This window comes from Cyprinodon variegatus, unplaced genomic scaffold (genome assembly GCF_000732505.1).
Source record: "Cyprinodon variegatus isolate N-32 unplaced genomic scaffold, C_variegatus-1.0 Scaffold306, whole genome shotgun sequence".
In the NCBI taxonomy this organism is placed as follows: Eukaryota; Metazoa; Chordata; class Actinopteri; order Cyprinodontiformes; family Cyprinodontidae; genus Cyprinodon; species Cyprinodon variegatus.
The window spans coordinates 827,499-845,600 of record NW_015150759.1 but is presented as its reverse complement, the minus strand read 5'-3'; the positions used below and the strand labels follow the sequence as shown (position 1 = coordinate 845,600).

At 38.1% G+C, this 18,102-nt stretch overlaps 1 protein-coding gene across 1 annotated transcript; it reads left to right on the top strand.

Annotated features, from left to right (window-relative positions):
* The first annotated feature begins 2,006 nt into the window (after nt 1-2,006).
* On the top strand, nt 2,007-16,508 carry LOC107090663 (sprouty-related, EVH1 domain-containing protein 1-like). Its single transcript, XM_015384196.1, has 6 exons — nt 2,007-2,245; nt 6,492-6,657; nt 7,413-7,581; nt 7,669-7,730; nt 7,816-7,974; nt 11,139-16,508. The coding sequence occupies exons 1-6, from the start codon at nt 2,235-2,237 to the stop codon at nt 12,138-12,140; spliced, it is 1,569 nt and encodes a 522-aa protein (XP_015239682.1). The 5' UTR covers nt 2,007-2,234; the 3' UTR covers nt 12,141-16,508.
* The last annotated feature ends 1,594 nt before the right edge of the window (nt 16,509-18,102 follow it).

Here is an 18,102-nt window from a genome sequence, read left to right as displayed (position 1 = left end):
TTTATCTAAATTTACATTTGCATCTAATTTTATTTTATTTTTTTAACCCTCAAACTCATGCTTTGCATCTTAAAGGATTTTTCTTAAGGACTTCACAAATATTAAGCTTTACTATTTAAACCCTGTGCACTTAGTGTTGCTTTCATAAACATTTAAACTATATTCCAGGTTTGTAAACCCCCACTTCAAATACAGAATTGGGGATTATGTATTATTAAAATAATTATCAATTTTCAAAAATATATTTTTTGAAAGTTTATATATTTTTCTCAGCTAAATAAAGATGTGCTATTTGGATACCAGAGAATTATTTTCTGGACTTTTTTAAATTTTATTTAAAATGTTCTTTTTTCAAAACTGTTCTTTCTAAATCTAGTTAATATAAGATACAAGAAAGAGGCCTGATGTTACCATAGACCAGGGGTCTAAAACCTTAATATAAAGAGGCTATTTTGACCCTTAGGATAATCCTCTATTTACTACATGAAATCTGTAACTGCTAAAGAGTCACAATTTTATGACTTTCAGGTTTAAAAAAAGAAAAATTATTCAAATTCTTAAAACTTTTACAATGAGCATACAGTTTTTAACTCAAGGAAAAGAAAGATCTAAACAAACAAACCGATTCTTCTAGTTTCGTTCAGTTGTGGGAATCAAATTCAATTATGCAATTTTTTACCTTTATTCAAAAGTGTTTGTTGGCTCTTCATTTTACACAAAGTTATTAAGACCCACCCTGGAAGGTCTAAAGAAACACTTCTTTTACATTAATATTTAACATTAAGGTAATGAATAACATTTATGTTAGGGTCCAGCAGTGTCTTCAGTATGTCATAAAGGTAACATTTGGTCCCGGAAACTACTTGAAACTTTTAAATTATATAGGCTACGCACAGTTTTGAAATATAACACAGTGAGACTATCATAAACAAAAGAGTTGTTGCTGCTTTATAGTCGGTCCCCTGTGTTTAAGAGCTGCTGCTGTTTTTCCAAGGACAAATAAATAATACGAGTCTAACAAACAAATTTAAGAAGAGGTATTGTTAATTGTACTTTGATTCAACGTGGAAGCAAATAGGGTAGTGTGAGTAGTGACATAAAGCCAATCTTGGTAAGAAAATTTTGCTGTTTTTCTACATTAGTTAAGGAGAGGATGATTTTACCAATCATATATAATATACAATGGTGAGTGGCGGCCTAGTCGTAAGGGCATAGAGCTTGGAATCCTGAGGTAGTGAGTTTAAAACCCACTCCCACAGACTGCTACTCTGGCTCTCTGAGCAAGACCCTTAACCCCCCCGATTGCGCCCCACGATAGCAGCCCACTGCTCCCCAAGGGGATGGGTTAAATGCAGCTGTAAATTTCTCCAACATGAGATCAACAAAGTTCAATTATTTATCTATTATAATTATTACAAACAAATGATTGCACGCACCAAATTTAGAATGTCTTATTTTTATTAAAGCAATCCCATTTGTCATTTTATCTTTGATAGTTATGCACTACCCTCTGTCTATCACTAAAAATCCCAATAAAATACATTGAAGAAAGTGAAGAGAATGCAGTTTACTGCGCAGCCGCAGTGAGGAGCGCCAATTGGAAAGCTTGTCGCTGTCCGCGGTGCTGAAACATTCATTCACTTAATAAAGACAGGAAGAGGTTGTTTTTTTTTTAATAGGCTATTCAATACTTATAGCTTATTTTTAAATATTGTTTAAAGAAAATAAAAGAAAATACGTATCTTTATATTTTTTAATGCATATATGTCTTTTTCAGACATTTTAGAAGGCTCAACCAGAGGTCGTTGATGCTTTTCTGACACATCACATATAAAGGCACCTCAGCTGTCTGTCATCTGCGATCATTTCCAGTGTGCTTTGAGAAAGTCAGCGGCCCACCTTAAGCGGAGATGCTGTCAATGATTAGTGCGGATGTGCTGGCACAGGGCAGGTAGAGAGAGAGGGAGAGAGGGAGGGAGGAAGAGGAGGGAGGGAGGGAGGATGCTGCCAGCGGAAAATGGCTGCTGCAACCTCAAGCCTATCCTGATAGACAGAAACGACATCAAGGTGGAGAGAGTGTGTGAGAGAGAGACGGAGGAAGATTAGGAAAATGAGAGCAGATGGAGAGAGAAGGTGAAGCGAGTCTGAGTGTTTCCTGAAAGGAGGAATAAAAAAGAAGAGGGAGAGAGGAGAGCCTGGGGTGGGCTGCTGCAAGCGGCGGGCAACACCGAGCCATGGAGGGCGAGTAAGTCCTTATTTTTATTTCCAACGTCCCTTATTTATACAGAAATAACCAGCGGAAAGGACAGAAGGACGCCAGCAGCATCCCCAGCTCTGCATCCTGGGCTGTTCTCGCAGTTGGCGCTGTGCAGCTTAGGAGGCAGTCGAGAATAAAAACACCATTACGTAGTCTTGAATCAACAGCATACACCCCATATCCGATATATCCATGCCAGTGTGTGATAAATGTGCGGCCACATTCATGAGGGAGCCGCCGCTCGTTATTACGCGCGAGGAAGAAAAAAAAAAAGACGCACAGCATAAAGAGCGCATTTTAAACCCAACCTGAAGTAATGCAACGATTCAGGTTCCAATTCGCACTGCTTGAAAACAACCACCAAACAGCCAGTGTGTAAAATATATGAAGGAGGGGGAAAAAAGACGCTATATGGCGAGTTTAAGGGCCAGCATCGCGTCATTAAAGTGGAATGAGGAAGGGATGGAGGCGCTGTGATTTTTATCAACGTGTCTCGGGGTTTCATTATGATTTTTAAAGCCAAACTTTATGAATGAAATGTGATTTTTTTTCCCTCTCTCTCCCTCTCTCGCTCTCCCTTATTCTCACCCCTCCTCTCATTCTTCCCTTTTCTATTCGTCCCCCTCCCCCCATCTCTCTGGTTTCCTCTCTCCATCCTCTCACCCACTCGTTTTTCATTTCTCCTTCTTTCATTTCCACACTGTCTTTAGGCCCGACTCTCATCTTTATCAACATATTTCCTATCGTTTCTGGTGATATGTATAAGGCGCAGTGCGAAGAGGAGCCCAGTCCCATTCATAAAAACATATAACATCAAATCGGGGTGTGTTAATGAGTCCGTGCAGCAGGGGCGGAATGGAGAGAAAATTATTGCAACAATAAAAAATAAAAAAAAAAGATGCGGAAACAAGGGTGAAAAAAATAATTTCCGACATGATTTCATTCATATAAAATGCGGTTCTGAATTATTCAAGCGAATGGAGAGTGTGCAGCTCGTTTTATTTATTTATTTTATGTTTTGCAAGAATGCCTGGGCCTCTGATGTCGAGTGGGTGCGTTCATTGATACGTCTATGTGGGAAACACTCATTCTTCTTCCCTCCTCCCATTTCTGTCCTCCTCAGCGGACTCTGTGTCCCTTTGCATCCACATTTCTCAGCCCGTGTACGATTCAGATATATATATTTTTTGCGTAAAACGGGGTATTAGATAAGGAGAAAACGCAATGTGAGGCCTTTTTAAGCGCCATACAGATCAACGCTCCTAGTTCTTTGTGTGAAATTTAACAGGTTGCATCTTCATTCACACAAAAATCCGGACTGCGTTTCTTTGTTCAGTTGTTTCATGAATTATTTCCTTTGGACAGCGCCAAATAAGGTGAAATATAAATCATGCATAAATTACATCTGCAAGAAAATGTATGAAGAATGTTACATTTGACTGTGTAAGTTTGCCTGAATTGAAAAAATAAACACTTTCATTAAATGCATCAAGCTAAACATCCTGAAGGGATGGCTTTGCAGCACATGCAGACCAGCATTAGGTATTTAAATAATTTAATTTCATTTGTAATGTAGGTATAAATCTCACATTGGCTGTTTACTAGCAAAATCTAGACCTGGTGGGGTCTAGAGCTTTATCCCAACTAGTTTTATAACAAAAACAGATACAACTACACGGTTTTCCATATCCATATATCAGTTTAGATTCATATGACTAAATTAAAATAATACACACTGTAAAATATTTGATGCTTTCTTCAAGGTGATATTCTAGAATCAGCTGCTTACTTTATAATTGTTCTTTTTTTCTTTACTGAACCATATTTTAACTATTTCTGAGTGTAGAAATAAGCAGTTATGTACTTTCAATGGGGATTTATTATCGTATATAAGACAAAGAAACGTTCAATATTCAAAAACAAATCCATCAGCATCTACAATCAGAATAAATTTTTATATACCAACTTTTTTGCACTTTTTTAGCACAATGAATTTTACTTTGTACTTTGGTCCACTTTCCTCACAGTGAAGGCATTTAAAATATAAATATTTATCTTTTATGTATTATTATATACATTTTCCTACAAAAGAGGAGGTTAGATAGCTGTAGACTGGTATAAATCTGGGTAATCTGACTGTTAGATGTTCACCAGAATGACAACCTGGTGGAAGAAACTGTCTTCATGGCTGCTATATTCTTGGCCCTGGAAAATATCTGGATGCAGGGAAGGCCAGCCCTGATGATCCTCTCTGCAAACCTAATTGTTGGTTATAGTTTGGGCCTTTCCTCTGTTATGCAATGACGGACAGATAAGGGCAGCAAAGGACATGATCAGCAGCTCCTGTAGAACTTTGTTCATGTTGGAGCAAGAAGTAGAGTCTCTGCTGGGCTTTCTTCCAAACAGTGTCTATATGGGAGAACCAGCTAAGGTGTTCCAGAAAGGTTGGTCCCCTGGGCAGTGGAAGTCATCCACAGCAGATGTAGTATTGTTGAGGCTGTTATTGAGAGTGATTATGGGAAATGGTCCGCAAACCGTCATCTCCACTGTCTTGAGTGGGTTAAGCTTAGTTCAATGCTAGTTGTGCAGAACTTTTGAGTTTTACAGATATATGCATTTTGGTTTTAATCAGGCTATTTCTTGCTTTAGAGGTTTGGCCCAAATGTCAAGTTTGGTTTCACCATATCATAGAATATTCTTCCCCTGCCAATGTTTTGAGAGATTTGATCCAGCATGTTTTGTTTCAAATGTGTGTTTTGTAGAACATAATGTAACAGACTATTATGAAATGTAGAACAAAACCAGCACTATCAGCTCCTTTTAATCAAATTGAATAAAAAACTGTGCACATAAAAACTATTAGCTGTGCACAGCTATATAACCAAGTTAGAGTAACTTTTATACATTTTTCTGGCAGACTTTCTTTTTTCAGTTGAATTGTAACAAAATAAAGATCCATATTTATCAATGTTTGGTGCACAATAAAAATAAGTATTAACAGTAACAACCTGAGAGTAAAAAGCTGATGGTTTTCTCTCCCTATACAGAGTTGGAAAAGAGAAATAAAAAGACAATTTAGTTGTTTGATATTTTTTTCAACAGTTTAGGGCAAATCCTTTCTTTGACCATAAAGACAAAGTTGGTGAATTAGTGACTGCCAGATCAGTATCATGTAAAATCCAGTAAAAGGGGAGCAGAATTGTTTGTACTGTTAATGTTGAAGATCAGTTAAATTATGGTTTCCATCTGAAATTAGGTTATTTAAAAGTGCAGCTAACTTACATGACTGAAAACTCCCCAACTTCACTCTCTAATTAAAGTCATTATGTAACAGTGTTTAACAGTGGTTTAAACCTTTTTTTGGAATGACTATGACATGTATGACTGAGAATCTTCACCAGTAAAAGTGGTGAGATGAAGTTTTCCTCTTTTATTTGGAATTAGTTTGAACTTTGCTATTGGAAACAGGAAGAACTCATGCAAGGCAAGAACGTGTTTTTGTGTTCATGTAAAATACGTATGTTAAAATATGTGAGGTGCTGCGTAAACCCTTGATCACTAAATAAAGAGCAAGCTCCACATACTTTGTACTTTTCACGCATGCTAACAAATGACACTGGGGTGAATGTTATGATTATTATGTCCATCGTCTTTATCTTATGACCTTTACTTCCCTTTTTCCCAAAGCAATGGATGCTTCGGCAACTGCTTGTTAAGAGTATGGCTAAACTCTCCTATGGTGCAAATGTTCTCTGGACACTCGATGTCGGGTCCCTGTGGATTAAATGAGTAACATTTTAAATGCTGGCCTTCATGTGCAACAAATGATGCCAGAATTGGTGCCAGATTTAACTCTTATACCTTGACCAAAATGCTGTACAACTTTCTTCCTTTGTTAAGTCGATTTGGTTGAATGAATAAATCTGAATATGGAATTTATACTAGCTTATTTATAGCTGTTGGATTATTGAAAATGATGACTATATAGTCTTAATTAAAAGAGTTTTACAAAAATGTGTAAATATTTATCTTCAATCATATTAAAGATAACATTAAAAGGCAGCTTTGGTAGTTGAGTACGGGGACTAAATTTAAAAAGGTAATGGTTCCAAAGTCACTTGACATCTCAAATGAATCATAGTGTGTTAATTCAAAATAGCTTAAAAACATTAGTTAAACATTTTTTGTGTTCACCAATACCTAAACAGCTCACTCCCTCCCCTTTCACTGCTAGTGTGCGTGTTCGCGCTGTGGTGATGACACGTGATGACTCCAGTGGCGGTTGGGTTCAGCTTGGAGGCGGCGGCCTCAGTCACGTGGTCATATGCAAAGGGAGGAGCCATGATGGCAGGAGCCGGAGAGAGTACACCATTCGTGGAGAGCGACTGCGAGACCGAGCAGTGAGTGTGTGCGTGTGTTACGGCTGTCTTTGGTGCCACGTTGCTCGTCAACACCATCTAAAGACTGTAATTAAATGTTGCATGTTGATGACAAAATGCAGTTAAAATTCCTTAAAAGCCTTTGAAAAAGCCTTTGCGCTTGCTGTTAACAAATAGTTAATAATTTACCTATTTCAGCACTAATAGCCTCCCTCAGTGTCTGTTTATGAATCTATAGTGCTGACACTATAGATTGAAGGCAATTCCCTAGTAGACCAGAAAAAACTTTCATGGTCTGAATTCCGTAGCTTTTTTAAAGCACATCTGGACTCCCCAGGGCCGTACCACCCTGGGCGGTAAGCCACATTCTGTCACTTTTACATATCCTTCCTGTTTGGGTCCATCATGCATGAGGTATTAACATTCCATGAATGGCACCATGTTAATTATTTATTTTGGGATGATTAAGGACAACTCGGAGTCATAACTTTGACCTATGTGGGAGCTTGATCAGTTTCTGAATTTTGATTAATTAAAATCTAAGATGTAGTTAAGACCTGCAAACAGTGTCAGGCTGGTTTTGTAGAAAAAAGCTGAAGTTTGTCAGACCAAATGGGTCTGTTGTCCACTTAGAACCCATGTAGCCTGAGTACAATATGCATGGGAACCACATATATGCATGTTGGGTGGTGCTCATTAAAACCTGCCATCATGTTATGATTTCAGAAAGTGTCTGAGCTCGTTCTTGCCTCTTATTTTTGCTGTTCTGTTTGCAGCCAGTACTGGAGTGTGCTGTCCAAAGAGGACTGGTATACAACAAGGTGAATCCCATCTTCCATCACTGGAGAGTAGAGGATCAGAAATTTGGCCTTACATTCCAGAGTCCTGCTGATGCCATCTCCTTTGAAAAAGGGCTGCAGACTGTCTTAGACAAGCTGGAAAGAGGTAGACATACACAGCCAACATTTTAACGTTTTTAATTTGAGCTAGGTTTAAGACATTTTTCTGAATATCCTTTTTATTATCATAAAGGTTCTGACTCGCCGTCGTCCTCCACGCCAGAAGAGGCTGACACTGAAGATGATGGTCAAGCTGTGAGTTTTCGAGCACACTGAGTATTTTCCCTCATACGGGTCTGCGTGGTTCCGGTATGTGTGGTTGACGGCCAGCCTCTGTCAGTCCCATACAGGAAGTGAGTCGTCGTCCAACAGCAGAAAGGAGATGCTTCCCAAATCTATCACCATAGTGACAAGCGAGTCCTCATCCACCTGCTTCGTCCTGCCAGAAGAGTTCAGCTTTGGATCCAGCCATGCCGTCACCACTCACACGCCTGCTCAGGTACATCACAGACTCTGACACAGACTCGTTAAAAAAACATGCATTAGTTGGATGCATGTGACCCTTTATCACCATCTGATTTATCACCTCTTGTTTATCACAAAAACAGTTATATTTATTAGGAGATGTTGGGTTTGAAAGCTAATATGAGCTGATACCGATCACATGCCAATAATATTATGCATCCCTAATACATTGGTGTTCTAAAAAAAAAAGAGACTTGGTTGAAAAGGTGTAAATCTACATTGTATTTATCTGAGTAGTTTTCACCAGAGAGACAGCCGGTGAAAGAAACTGAGGTTGCCTGTTTTTGCAAACACCACAGACCTGAAGCTAGAAGCCTAAAGAGTTTGTCTCCAGAATGTGTGCATAGATGATAGCTTCCCTGTCCTGGCCCTGAACCTGTGCACGTTCTGGATGGAGGGCGTTAGGATTTTTATAGATGATGTGTTAGCAGTCCTATTTTTGACAGCCATCTTAGATTTAGTCTTAGTTTTAGTCTTCAGGATGAAAACTATTATTTGTCTTAGTTGCTTCTTTGTCATTACAAAATGGGATAGTTTTAGTCAGTTTATTCGACTTAAAACTGTCTAGTTTTAGTCAGTTTTATGTTACGTCATAAAACAGTTATCCGTTATAATTTCGAATAACAACCAGATTCTTTACCAGACTGACAGCTCTTGCCTAGATACTACAATAGCTGGTTCTAGAATACTGCTGTGCGGTTCATCATTGCTGTTGGGCAGAAAACTTTCATTTATAGAACTGAAATAAACTTTTGTATGAATTAATGCCCTACTTTATACCAAAGTGTCTCACAAAAGTGTGAAAATAGCAGATCTATTTCAACACATCATGTTGGTTAATATAGCAGACAGACAAGCTAACAAAATATAAAATAAAGGATTGGTTTTAGACATATACTGTTTCCATCCCAAAGCAAATACTTCTTGATCTACTATGAATTATGCATTACACATCTTCAATACGCCCAAAAAGCAAAGAACAAAAACATTCTTCTTTCTACTCTGGCAATTTCGGCTTTATTTCTAAAAAATGTACCCCTTGGTTTATTGCTGCTCAGGGGTCAAAATAGATTTAAATTCAAAGGGGTCTGATATATAAAAAAAAAATGCAGAGAAAACATAATACATAATACATAATTGCCTTATAATGCCATAGCAATCCAGACCTAAATTTAATGAATATGCTAAAATGTTGAAATATTCAAAGGAAACAGAGAAAATGCTTTAATGACAATACAAGGAAATATTTACATCATATTTGAATAGATAGAAACAACAACTATGAGAGAAATAAGATTTATGTACCTTTTCATCTGAGTCTTTATCCAAAAATAAACATTATGCAATGAAATATTTTCTTTGGATATAATTTAAGGATTCCTTTTGGTAGAAATGAAAGAATGTTTAGTATCACCTCTTGTGAGGTGGAAGAAATAAAATATTGATAGTTAAAGGTTTTTTTTTTACACTTTGCAGATAATGATCAGCCACATATAGTTTATTAAGTAGAGAGAGCAGGAAGAGCTATACTGCTGAGAGCGAACCATCAGAGTGGAGCGTAAAGCACAGTCAGAGCCATGCACGCACAAAGAAGCATTTCAGCACAAGCACAGCTGGGAGAGCAGATTTTGTCAGAGTTAAGAGCGCAGTACTAGACCATTCCAACTTATTTTCTCCCCCGCCGCTGCTGCCTTCATCCATTTGTGGTCATTCAGAACGTGCAACGTTGCCACCAGGTTTGCTTACCACAGGACGCAGCAGCACGGCAGATGCTGCTTAGCAGATTAGAGCACAATTATGCGTTTTAAACATGTGACAGACAACCCTCTAACTTTTTTATTTAGTCTCGTCTCGTCATGGGTGTGAAGAACCACACCCATGACTCGTCATGTTTTCGTCATCAAAGATCCATGTTTAGCTCGTCAGTTTTCGTTACTGTCATGAAAAAAAGGGAGCGTCAACGAAATGATTTTGTCATTGTTGACGAAAACAACACTGTGTTTGAGTCTGTTAAACCCTAATAAAACCTGCCTGTTACATGTCAAAACTAATGTTTTCCAAAGTGGTTTATCTAATTAGGACAGTTCTGTCAGGATAAAAAGTCATCTTCATTATACGCATGGCAAAGATTTGGGAATGGAAGTGTCCTTGATCTAATAACACAGTGTAATATTTTAATCTCTCTGGTGCCATGGATGTCTTCTCATTTACAACCGTTTATGATGTAAAGATGTGATGTTGTGGCATACTAGAGTTGTATAAAAATGGTTCTTTAACTGTGATTCCGGTCGACTTCAACGAGAAGCGAGCCCGGTTGGTTGGCGTGCCTTCTGTTGCCCTAAGCAACTTGTCTGGTCTGAGTAAGATTGCAGTTTATGTCAAAATCTGTTGGCATGTCTCATGGTTATTTAATACATATACATTAAGAAGTGTCATTTAAATAATTTGTCCCAAGTGATCCCTTCTCAGGAAAGAGAGAGAAAGCTTAAAGGTGTAAACACAGAGCTTTTCTTTGCACGGGAACAACCTGCTTGTTTGCTATATGAGCATGTTCTGTTTTGTGATAGAGCAAAACCACACACCGTAGATATGCACAAAGCAGACTGTAAAAATGTGGGGCTCAGCTTCATACTAATTGGGTCTTTGCTACTGCGTCCTGGTAACAAAGAGACTTAATATCCAGTTTTAAACAGTTATTTACTGATACTTATCTCTCTTCTGTGCAATGTAGAAGCAAGTTCATACCAGATTGGTTGAAAGGTGAGATTTAAATTGACCTTTTAGCCGTTCTCAGTAATTTTTTGTTTGAAAATTCACAAGAATGGTAAAGAACTGGACTGAGAATTTGAAAACTCAAAAGTTCCCCATAATTAATAAAAAAAAGCGTCAGAAAGCAAGTAGAAAATATAAAAATAAAGTCTGCCCTTGGCAGCAGAGGACAAATACATGAGGTTTGATCCGGCCTCTTTGCATCAAACAGCAGTAGGACATTGTTTCCAGAGGACCAACATTAGAACCTGTAGTTTCACTCGGACATTTTAGGGAATTTTAAATTTCCTCAGATGGAAACCTTCTATATTCAGAGCTGTGGTACACAATGTTCCTGACACACTGTGTAACACTACACCCTCTCCACAGATCCACACCAGGCCAGGACAGCACCAGCTCTCTCAAATGACGACTGTGTTAAACCCCCCAGCGCCCCCACCTCCTCCACCAGCTCCACCAACTCCTCCTGCGGGTCCCCCAGCCTCCTCCCCTCTGTCCCCTCTGTCACCAACCATTTCGCTGCTGGAAGAAGGGGATCTACGCAGTGTGGATCCTTGCAAAGATCTGTGGGGTTCCCGGGGCTATGAGGATTATAGACGTGCGGGTGCGACAAGGACTATGGTTGGGGGGCTGACAGGGGGAGTTGTCGTCGGTGGTGGGGGGAGTCTACAGGACAAGTCGGAGCTCTGCGTCGTACGCTTCGAGAAGGAGTTGGCCGGAGTGGGTACGGCTGGCTGCGAGGTGACTGTGAGCCTTGACAGCAAAGCCTCCCAGCGCCTGTCATCGTCGTCGCCTACCTGCATGTCCATGCCCAATGCCGTGTCAGGAGTGTCCTCAGGTGCGGGCTCACCCCAGGAGACGGGTAAAGGATCCCCCTCCCCTTGCTGCATCCACACCTCGCTGGCCGCGTCCCGGTCGCGGACTCGTAAGAGAGGAGGAGGGGCCAGCAGCAGCGATCCGGGGGCCATCTCGCCCGATGACGACAGCCCGTGCCCTCAGGCGTCATCATCGTGCTCATCACGCTGCGTGTACTGCCGCTCAGTTTTCAGCGCCTCAGAGAATGGGCGGGGCCGCTGCAGGGACGCCCCTGACCCGGCCCTGCACTGCCTCCGCCAGTGGACCTGTGTGTGGTGCGCAGAAAGCCTGCTCTACCACTGCATGTCGGACTCTGAGGGAGAGTTTTGGGAGCCTTGTTCGTGTGATGACTCTATGGGGGGCCACCCGCACCCCCTCTGCTGTGCCCGCTGGTTGGCCCTCCTGGCCCTGTCCCTCTTCGTGCCCTGCATGTGCTGCTACCTGCCTCTGCGCGCCTGCCTGCGATGTGGGGAGAGGTGTGGCTGCTGTGGGGGAAAGCACAAAGCGGTCCGATGAGGCCAGGCTGAGGGGTAGGAGGGCTTCCCTGGACCGAGGGGTCTGGGTATCAGTTGGGTGGAACAGGTGCTCTCAGCGGAACCAGACATCCAACGCAGTCCTCCAAAGCCCCACAGCCTTCCACTGATTTCTGCTCTTTCTCCTTTCAACCGGGGGGCCTTCCTCAATGGTCCATGCCTGCTGCAGGTGCTCTGCACTCAGACCAGGCTCTTTGGGAGTCATCTGGAGCCTTCGTAGTGGATTTACCGGGGCGTGGCTATAAAGCCGTCAATGACGTTAGTAAAGAAGGAAGGTTGGCAGAGGCAACAATGGTGTGTACACTGTTTCAAATGTCCGTTTGTTTTTTGTTTTTGTTTTTTTTTTATTTAGCAAGAAAATCTTTGAAAAAACAGCAACAAAAGATGTTTATATATATGATTGTTATAATTTTAATTGGTATATTTTATTAAATGTAAAACACATCAACAGAATCCCCAAATGGCACACACACATATACACACCCTCACGTATTCACAGACACAAGCTCTTGGGGAAGTTATTTGTTCCATGTTAAACAGACGTCACCCTTTACCTCTAATTTTACCTCAGATGTTACTCAAACCTGGGTTAGAGATTAAAAAAAGGAGAAACACAAAGGGCGAAAGATTCAGAAAGAGCAAGCACAAACAAGTGCAGTTTTCATCCATGCATCTGAGACCACAAGCATCGTCTTCTAGTTAAAGTGCACGAATTATCAAATGCAAACAGACAATTGATGTTAAGGGAAGCTGCAATGACAACTACAAAGACGTACAAGTCATAATAGTCCATGATAGTCCTTGGTGACCTAGCTTTGGTTTCATCAGAGTCGGCCCAATGTTGTACTTGGCTGTATTTAATGTGAGGAGGCCCACTTCCTGTTAAGCCCATCTCCCACTGGCGACTACTAACAGTTTCAATGCAGATTTGTACAAGTCAAGAAGGGGTGCCTCATTTTTAACTGGCTGTGCTTACAAGCAATCATGGCTATTACTGGGATGCAAAAAAAATCAGAACAGTACTGGGTAAATAAAATAAAAACATACCTTTATTTATAGGGAAAATAAAACCATCCAAACTAGCTTAGACCTAAAAAAAGCAATCACCGCCCCTAGATAGAATATGAGAATATAAGAAAATATGTTAAATAGATTCTGTCTGACATCCTGACGTATATCAGAACACTGTAATGTTTTCCAGCATTTCCACTCAAAACCCAATAACCTCTAGAGATTATGATCAGTTATATTTGAGTGATATACCTCAAGATGTAAATACCTAATATTGTTATTTAAATGACAGCTGATGAAAATACTGAAGATAGTTTTTTTCTTCCCAAAATTTGAATAGTATTTTAAAAGCCTAATAAAAACTATGACAGTATCTGCCCTTAGCGTTTAGTTAATGAATAAGTGCATCAAAGCAGATTTGAATGGAGGCAAACAGATTTGCTGGGATGTTAAGGAAATATACCCTGAAAAAAATAATGCAACCGTCTTTGGCATTTACTTAGTTATATTTAGTTACTTTATCACAATTGTTTCATGTTGGCAAGGTAGGAATAAAACAATTGTGTAAAGTAAACAAATACAGTATAATTAAGTAAATGCCAAAAGCTGTTGCATTATTTTTTTTATGTAGATTGCCTTTAATATTGTCCATCAGCTCTGCATTGTTTTCTTAGGTGTCTTTTATCAATATTCTACTGATTCTCTGAGATATTTAGGTCAGGTGAGTCCACCAGCCAATCAATACATGGCAATACATGGCCGTTAAAGCACTTTGACGCTCTCTTAAAAGAAGTCACTATTTTACTAGATGTGAATCATCTAGAGATGTTCTGAAATCTCCTAGTAGACGGCTGTACTAGCTGCCCTTACTGTGGACGCTCCACATTGGACCACAACCAATTTGGCTTTTGTGCCTCTCTTTTCAGTCTGCAAACTACTGGACCTTCATCTCCTTATGAAAGGATAAATATATTTCACATCATAAGAGGAGTTTGCACCTTTTTAGAAGCCCTTTTACTGCTCAGGCCAGACACTTATGATGATGCCTCTCGCTAAAGAGTGGTTTAACATTAGGAATGTGACCGTTGTCTTGAAAAGGTCTGTAGAAGTGACCCAAAAAGCTTTTCATTTTTTTATTAACTCAACTAACCAATATGCTTACAGACAGTTAGCTTTATACAGATTGTTTAGAATTTACATTTTGTTGTCTGCCTTCCTAACTGGATGGTTGGTGACTGAATACTGGACAATTGTTTAGCAAACTTCCTCATCGACCATTGTATTTGAAACTGAATGTTTGGTTTTCATCATTAGAAAACTATAGCCGTTAAAGTCAGCAGGAATGCTGCTTGACGTATATCACTTTTTTTCTAACTGACCTTTACTTGACTTTAAATTTCTGAGTGAAATTCGAATAAAAATCGAAACTCTTTTCTATAGATTTAATGCAGTTATATTTAGCAGATGTTGAATACATTACAGGTTTTGTAATTCCCAAATCAACTTTTTAGAATTAAAAGCAATTCTCATTACAAAACAGTACGTTTTGGGTAAAAATATTAATTCTGTGAAATGTTAATCTGATGGTTGTTTAGACCCTGAGGAGGGGCTCAGTTTTCTTATACCTTGGGCCGACTCTGTGCATCAAGCAGTAAACACCATTCATTTGCACGTTTCCCCCCATTTTTCCATAAAGTTGTGATATTATTCATAAAAAACACCTGATCCCACTCACATACCTGATGAATCAGATGAGCTGCTTAAAACTGAGGCCTCTGATTGAGTTTATTCTACCTAACAGACACACAGGGACCCTACAGGATCCAGATCAACAGAGAAACCACCAAAAAAGAAAGTGCAATGTACATCTAGGACAGGATATTTATGTACCAGTCCTCCAGGTTGGGAATTAGAAACCAAAAAGTTTAAAGTGGTGCTGTGTTTAGTATTAGTAGCTGAACAGGAAAGGAGCATACATTTTAAAATGCTGCTGCAACTTCTAAGGAACAGAATCCATCTTATGTCAGTTTTTAGTTTGCAGAATATAAAAATAAAAAGAATCAAATATGACACAAATTTATTTTATTTAACATGCTTGACATTCTGGCTGTGACTACTGTCTCTAAAAACTAAAACTACATCTTTTATGATCAAGGGGAGCGAAAATGTATACAAAAAAATATGAACCAAAAAGCATACAAATTAGTAAACAGTTGCACTTTATTCTGAAACGAGGATTTCTATAATAAAAATAAATGCTTTTCATCAGTTAGGTTGAATGCACTTATACAGCAGCGCTTTCAATGTGTGCATGTTTCTCATCATTCAATTGGCTGCTGCAAATTCTTTCTTTAAACATCACACTGGTTTGTAGAATCAGTATTGTGGAGGTATTTGTTAGAAATTCAAATTTATAGCGATCTCAACATTTCCTTCTCTACTTGATGAGAAAAATGTGGCGATTATGATAAAAATGCATTTTATCCAGCTGTATTTGACAAGGCCAGAAAGTTTATCAGGGAAATACTTTTGATTTATTTCGTTATGAGCTAAAATGTAACACAAATGGCTTAACGTCCACCAAGAGCTGTAAAATCCCAATCTTCTCCACAGGTTGTTTTTCAAAGCCCCCCTGCAACAATAACTTGGTGGAAAAAAACAAAACAAAAAACTGATACCTGGAGATAGAGAACATTTTTCCCAAACTTGTTTCAGAACTTACCCTTGATTTAAGCTTCTTTTATTTAGATTCATGCCTCAGCCTGAACTAAATACTCTAAAGTCAACAGATTTCCCACCTTGTCATAAGAATGGCGGCGTAGGGTACAACCATAGTGACATATTGTGAAAAAGGTAAGAACACAATTTATGGGAATGTTATGAATATTTGATATATCGAGGGCAAAAAAAGCCACGATTCAATACACAACTTGTCAAAGATTTTTATTAAAGAGAAATTAAACTGTAGAAAAAGATATTTAAAGAAATGCATCTAAAATTACTTGAGTTTCTATTTGGTATTTAATTATTTAATAGTCTTGTGTTGGAGCAAAATACAAATTTCTCTTATCTGTTTTAAATGTCAGCAAAATGCAAGCTGATTGGTCGGCAGTTGAAATGATTTGCAATTCAACCAATCAGGTAACATCATTTATTTAATCAGCAAAAGCTGCTAAACCGAAGCACAGAAAATATGAAATTATTAAATCAATACTTAAATTAAGATTTCTCGTTTTTTATCTATTGCAGTTTGAGTTAATAATTATTCTAATTTGTTTATTTTAACAAAAACTTATAGATGTTTCAAAAATATTTTTGTATTTATCATAGTTTATTATTCACAATTTTGTGGAATTTTTTTTTTTTTAAACTCAGATTGGAGTTTTAAATAATGATTTGCACATTTTACTTTGTCATTAGTGTGTATTAATAATTACACATTTAAACAAGACATTTATAAAATGGATTTCAAACTATTTGATTTGTTTTTTTTAAATAACTACAAAGTTTATTTGACGATTACCCAATTTCATTATTGATGTACTTCATAAAGGATTGAGACATTTCCATATATACCTTTTTGTATATTAAAATTATTTAAATGACTAGAGGGAAAGCAATCTTTACAATTATTGTCCTGCAGATTAATTTGTATCATGTATTTTTATTAGGTATAAACAATTATAAATCTAGTTTTATTTAGTAAATTAATTAAATGATCACATAATTATCAATTAAAACTTTAATTTAGGTTTGAAATGTGTAATTAAATTGTTGACACATCTGAATAACCATTTATTAATTTATATATTTAATAAATATTATGATTTTATTGACATGATCATATTCATACATTTTTAACACTGTTTTTATGTATTGGATAGTGGTGTTTTTTGTCCTCGATGAAAACAAATGAGCACCAAAGATTAAAAATCACAAATGTGTGCAAGAATCTGTGGGTTTTTAAAACCCTGGATCCCCATTAAGAGATAAAAAATAAACACCAACATAACTTCTGGCAGAATGAGCCTTTCAGACGCTTCATATGATTTGTAGTTTAGATTTAGCCAAGAATCTTTTTTTTCCAAAGTGACTTAAAAACAGCGGGGTTCACTCAGGACACGCTCAGGAGATGCTGGCGAATGCAGCCTCCTCTGGAGAAACGAAGTAAAACAAACATCCTGTCTTAGTCGGTTCCTTGACTCGTGTGGCACACCACCATCGTCCCCACCAATCTGTGCACACAAACCAGACACAACCAGTTCACCGGATGGTGCAGATAAAACTAAACCGGTAAAGCCATTGCACACAGTTTGCTCCTTCTGGTTCAGAGGAGTTCAACTCTGACAGTCATGCAATCACAACTGCAGGTCCCATCCTAACATCTTAATAAATGTGCCTTTTGATTTGAGTAATCAATAACTTTTGATTTCTAAGTAACTCTGTATTAAGTACTTTTCCTTTTTATTTTTGGGGGTCAATGATTTCTGCCAATGAGCATATTTTCACATCTATGTATTTATTAGTTTCAAAGTAATTATTGAGATATTTGACCTGTTTATTTATTTATTGAGATATTTATTCTAATTCTTTATTTTTTGAGACAGGTTTTTATCTTCTGTGCTGTCTTAATTCTGACTTTGTGCCAATGTGCTGCTTTGAGGTGTTACATATCGTGGGTTTGTATCATTATTAAACCCTCACTCTATATTTTAAATCTGAGTTTTCTTTTCTTACATTTTGTTTTTCATTCCACTTGGATATAAAAACGATCTAGAAATAAGTAAAAAATGTCTTAAATTAAGTGTATTTACACTTAATTTGAGCAGGTTAAGATGATTTACCAATGGAACGAGTATTTTTACTCTTAAAATAAGATAATTAGATAATATGCACTTGAAATAATACAATGCAATTGTTTTTTCTTATTTTAA

Excerpts from the sequence above, each read along its gene's own strand:
- LOC107090663 (XM_015384196.1), top strand. Across the intron at positions 6,658-7,412 it reads AGCGACTGCGAGACCGAGCA|CCAGTACTGGAGTGTGCTGT; the intron begins GTGAGTGTGTGC and ends TTCTGTTTGCAG. Across the intron at positions 7,731-7,815 it reads CTGAAGATGATGGTCAAGCT|TCCCATACAGGAAGTGAGTC; the intron begins GTGAGTTTTCGA and ends AGCCTCTGTCAG.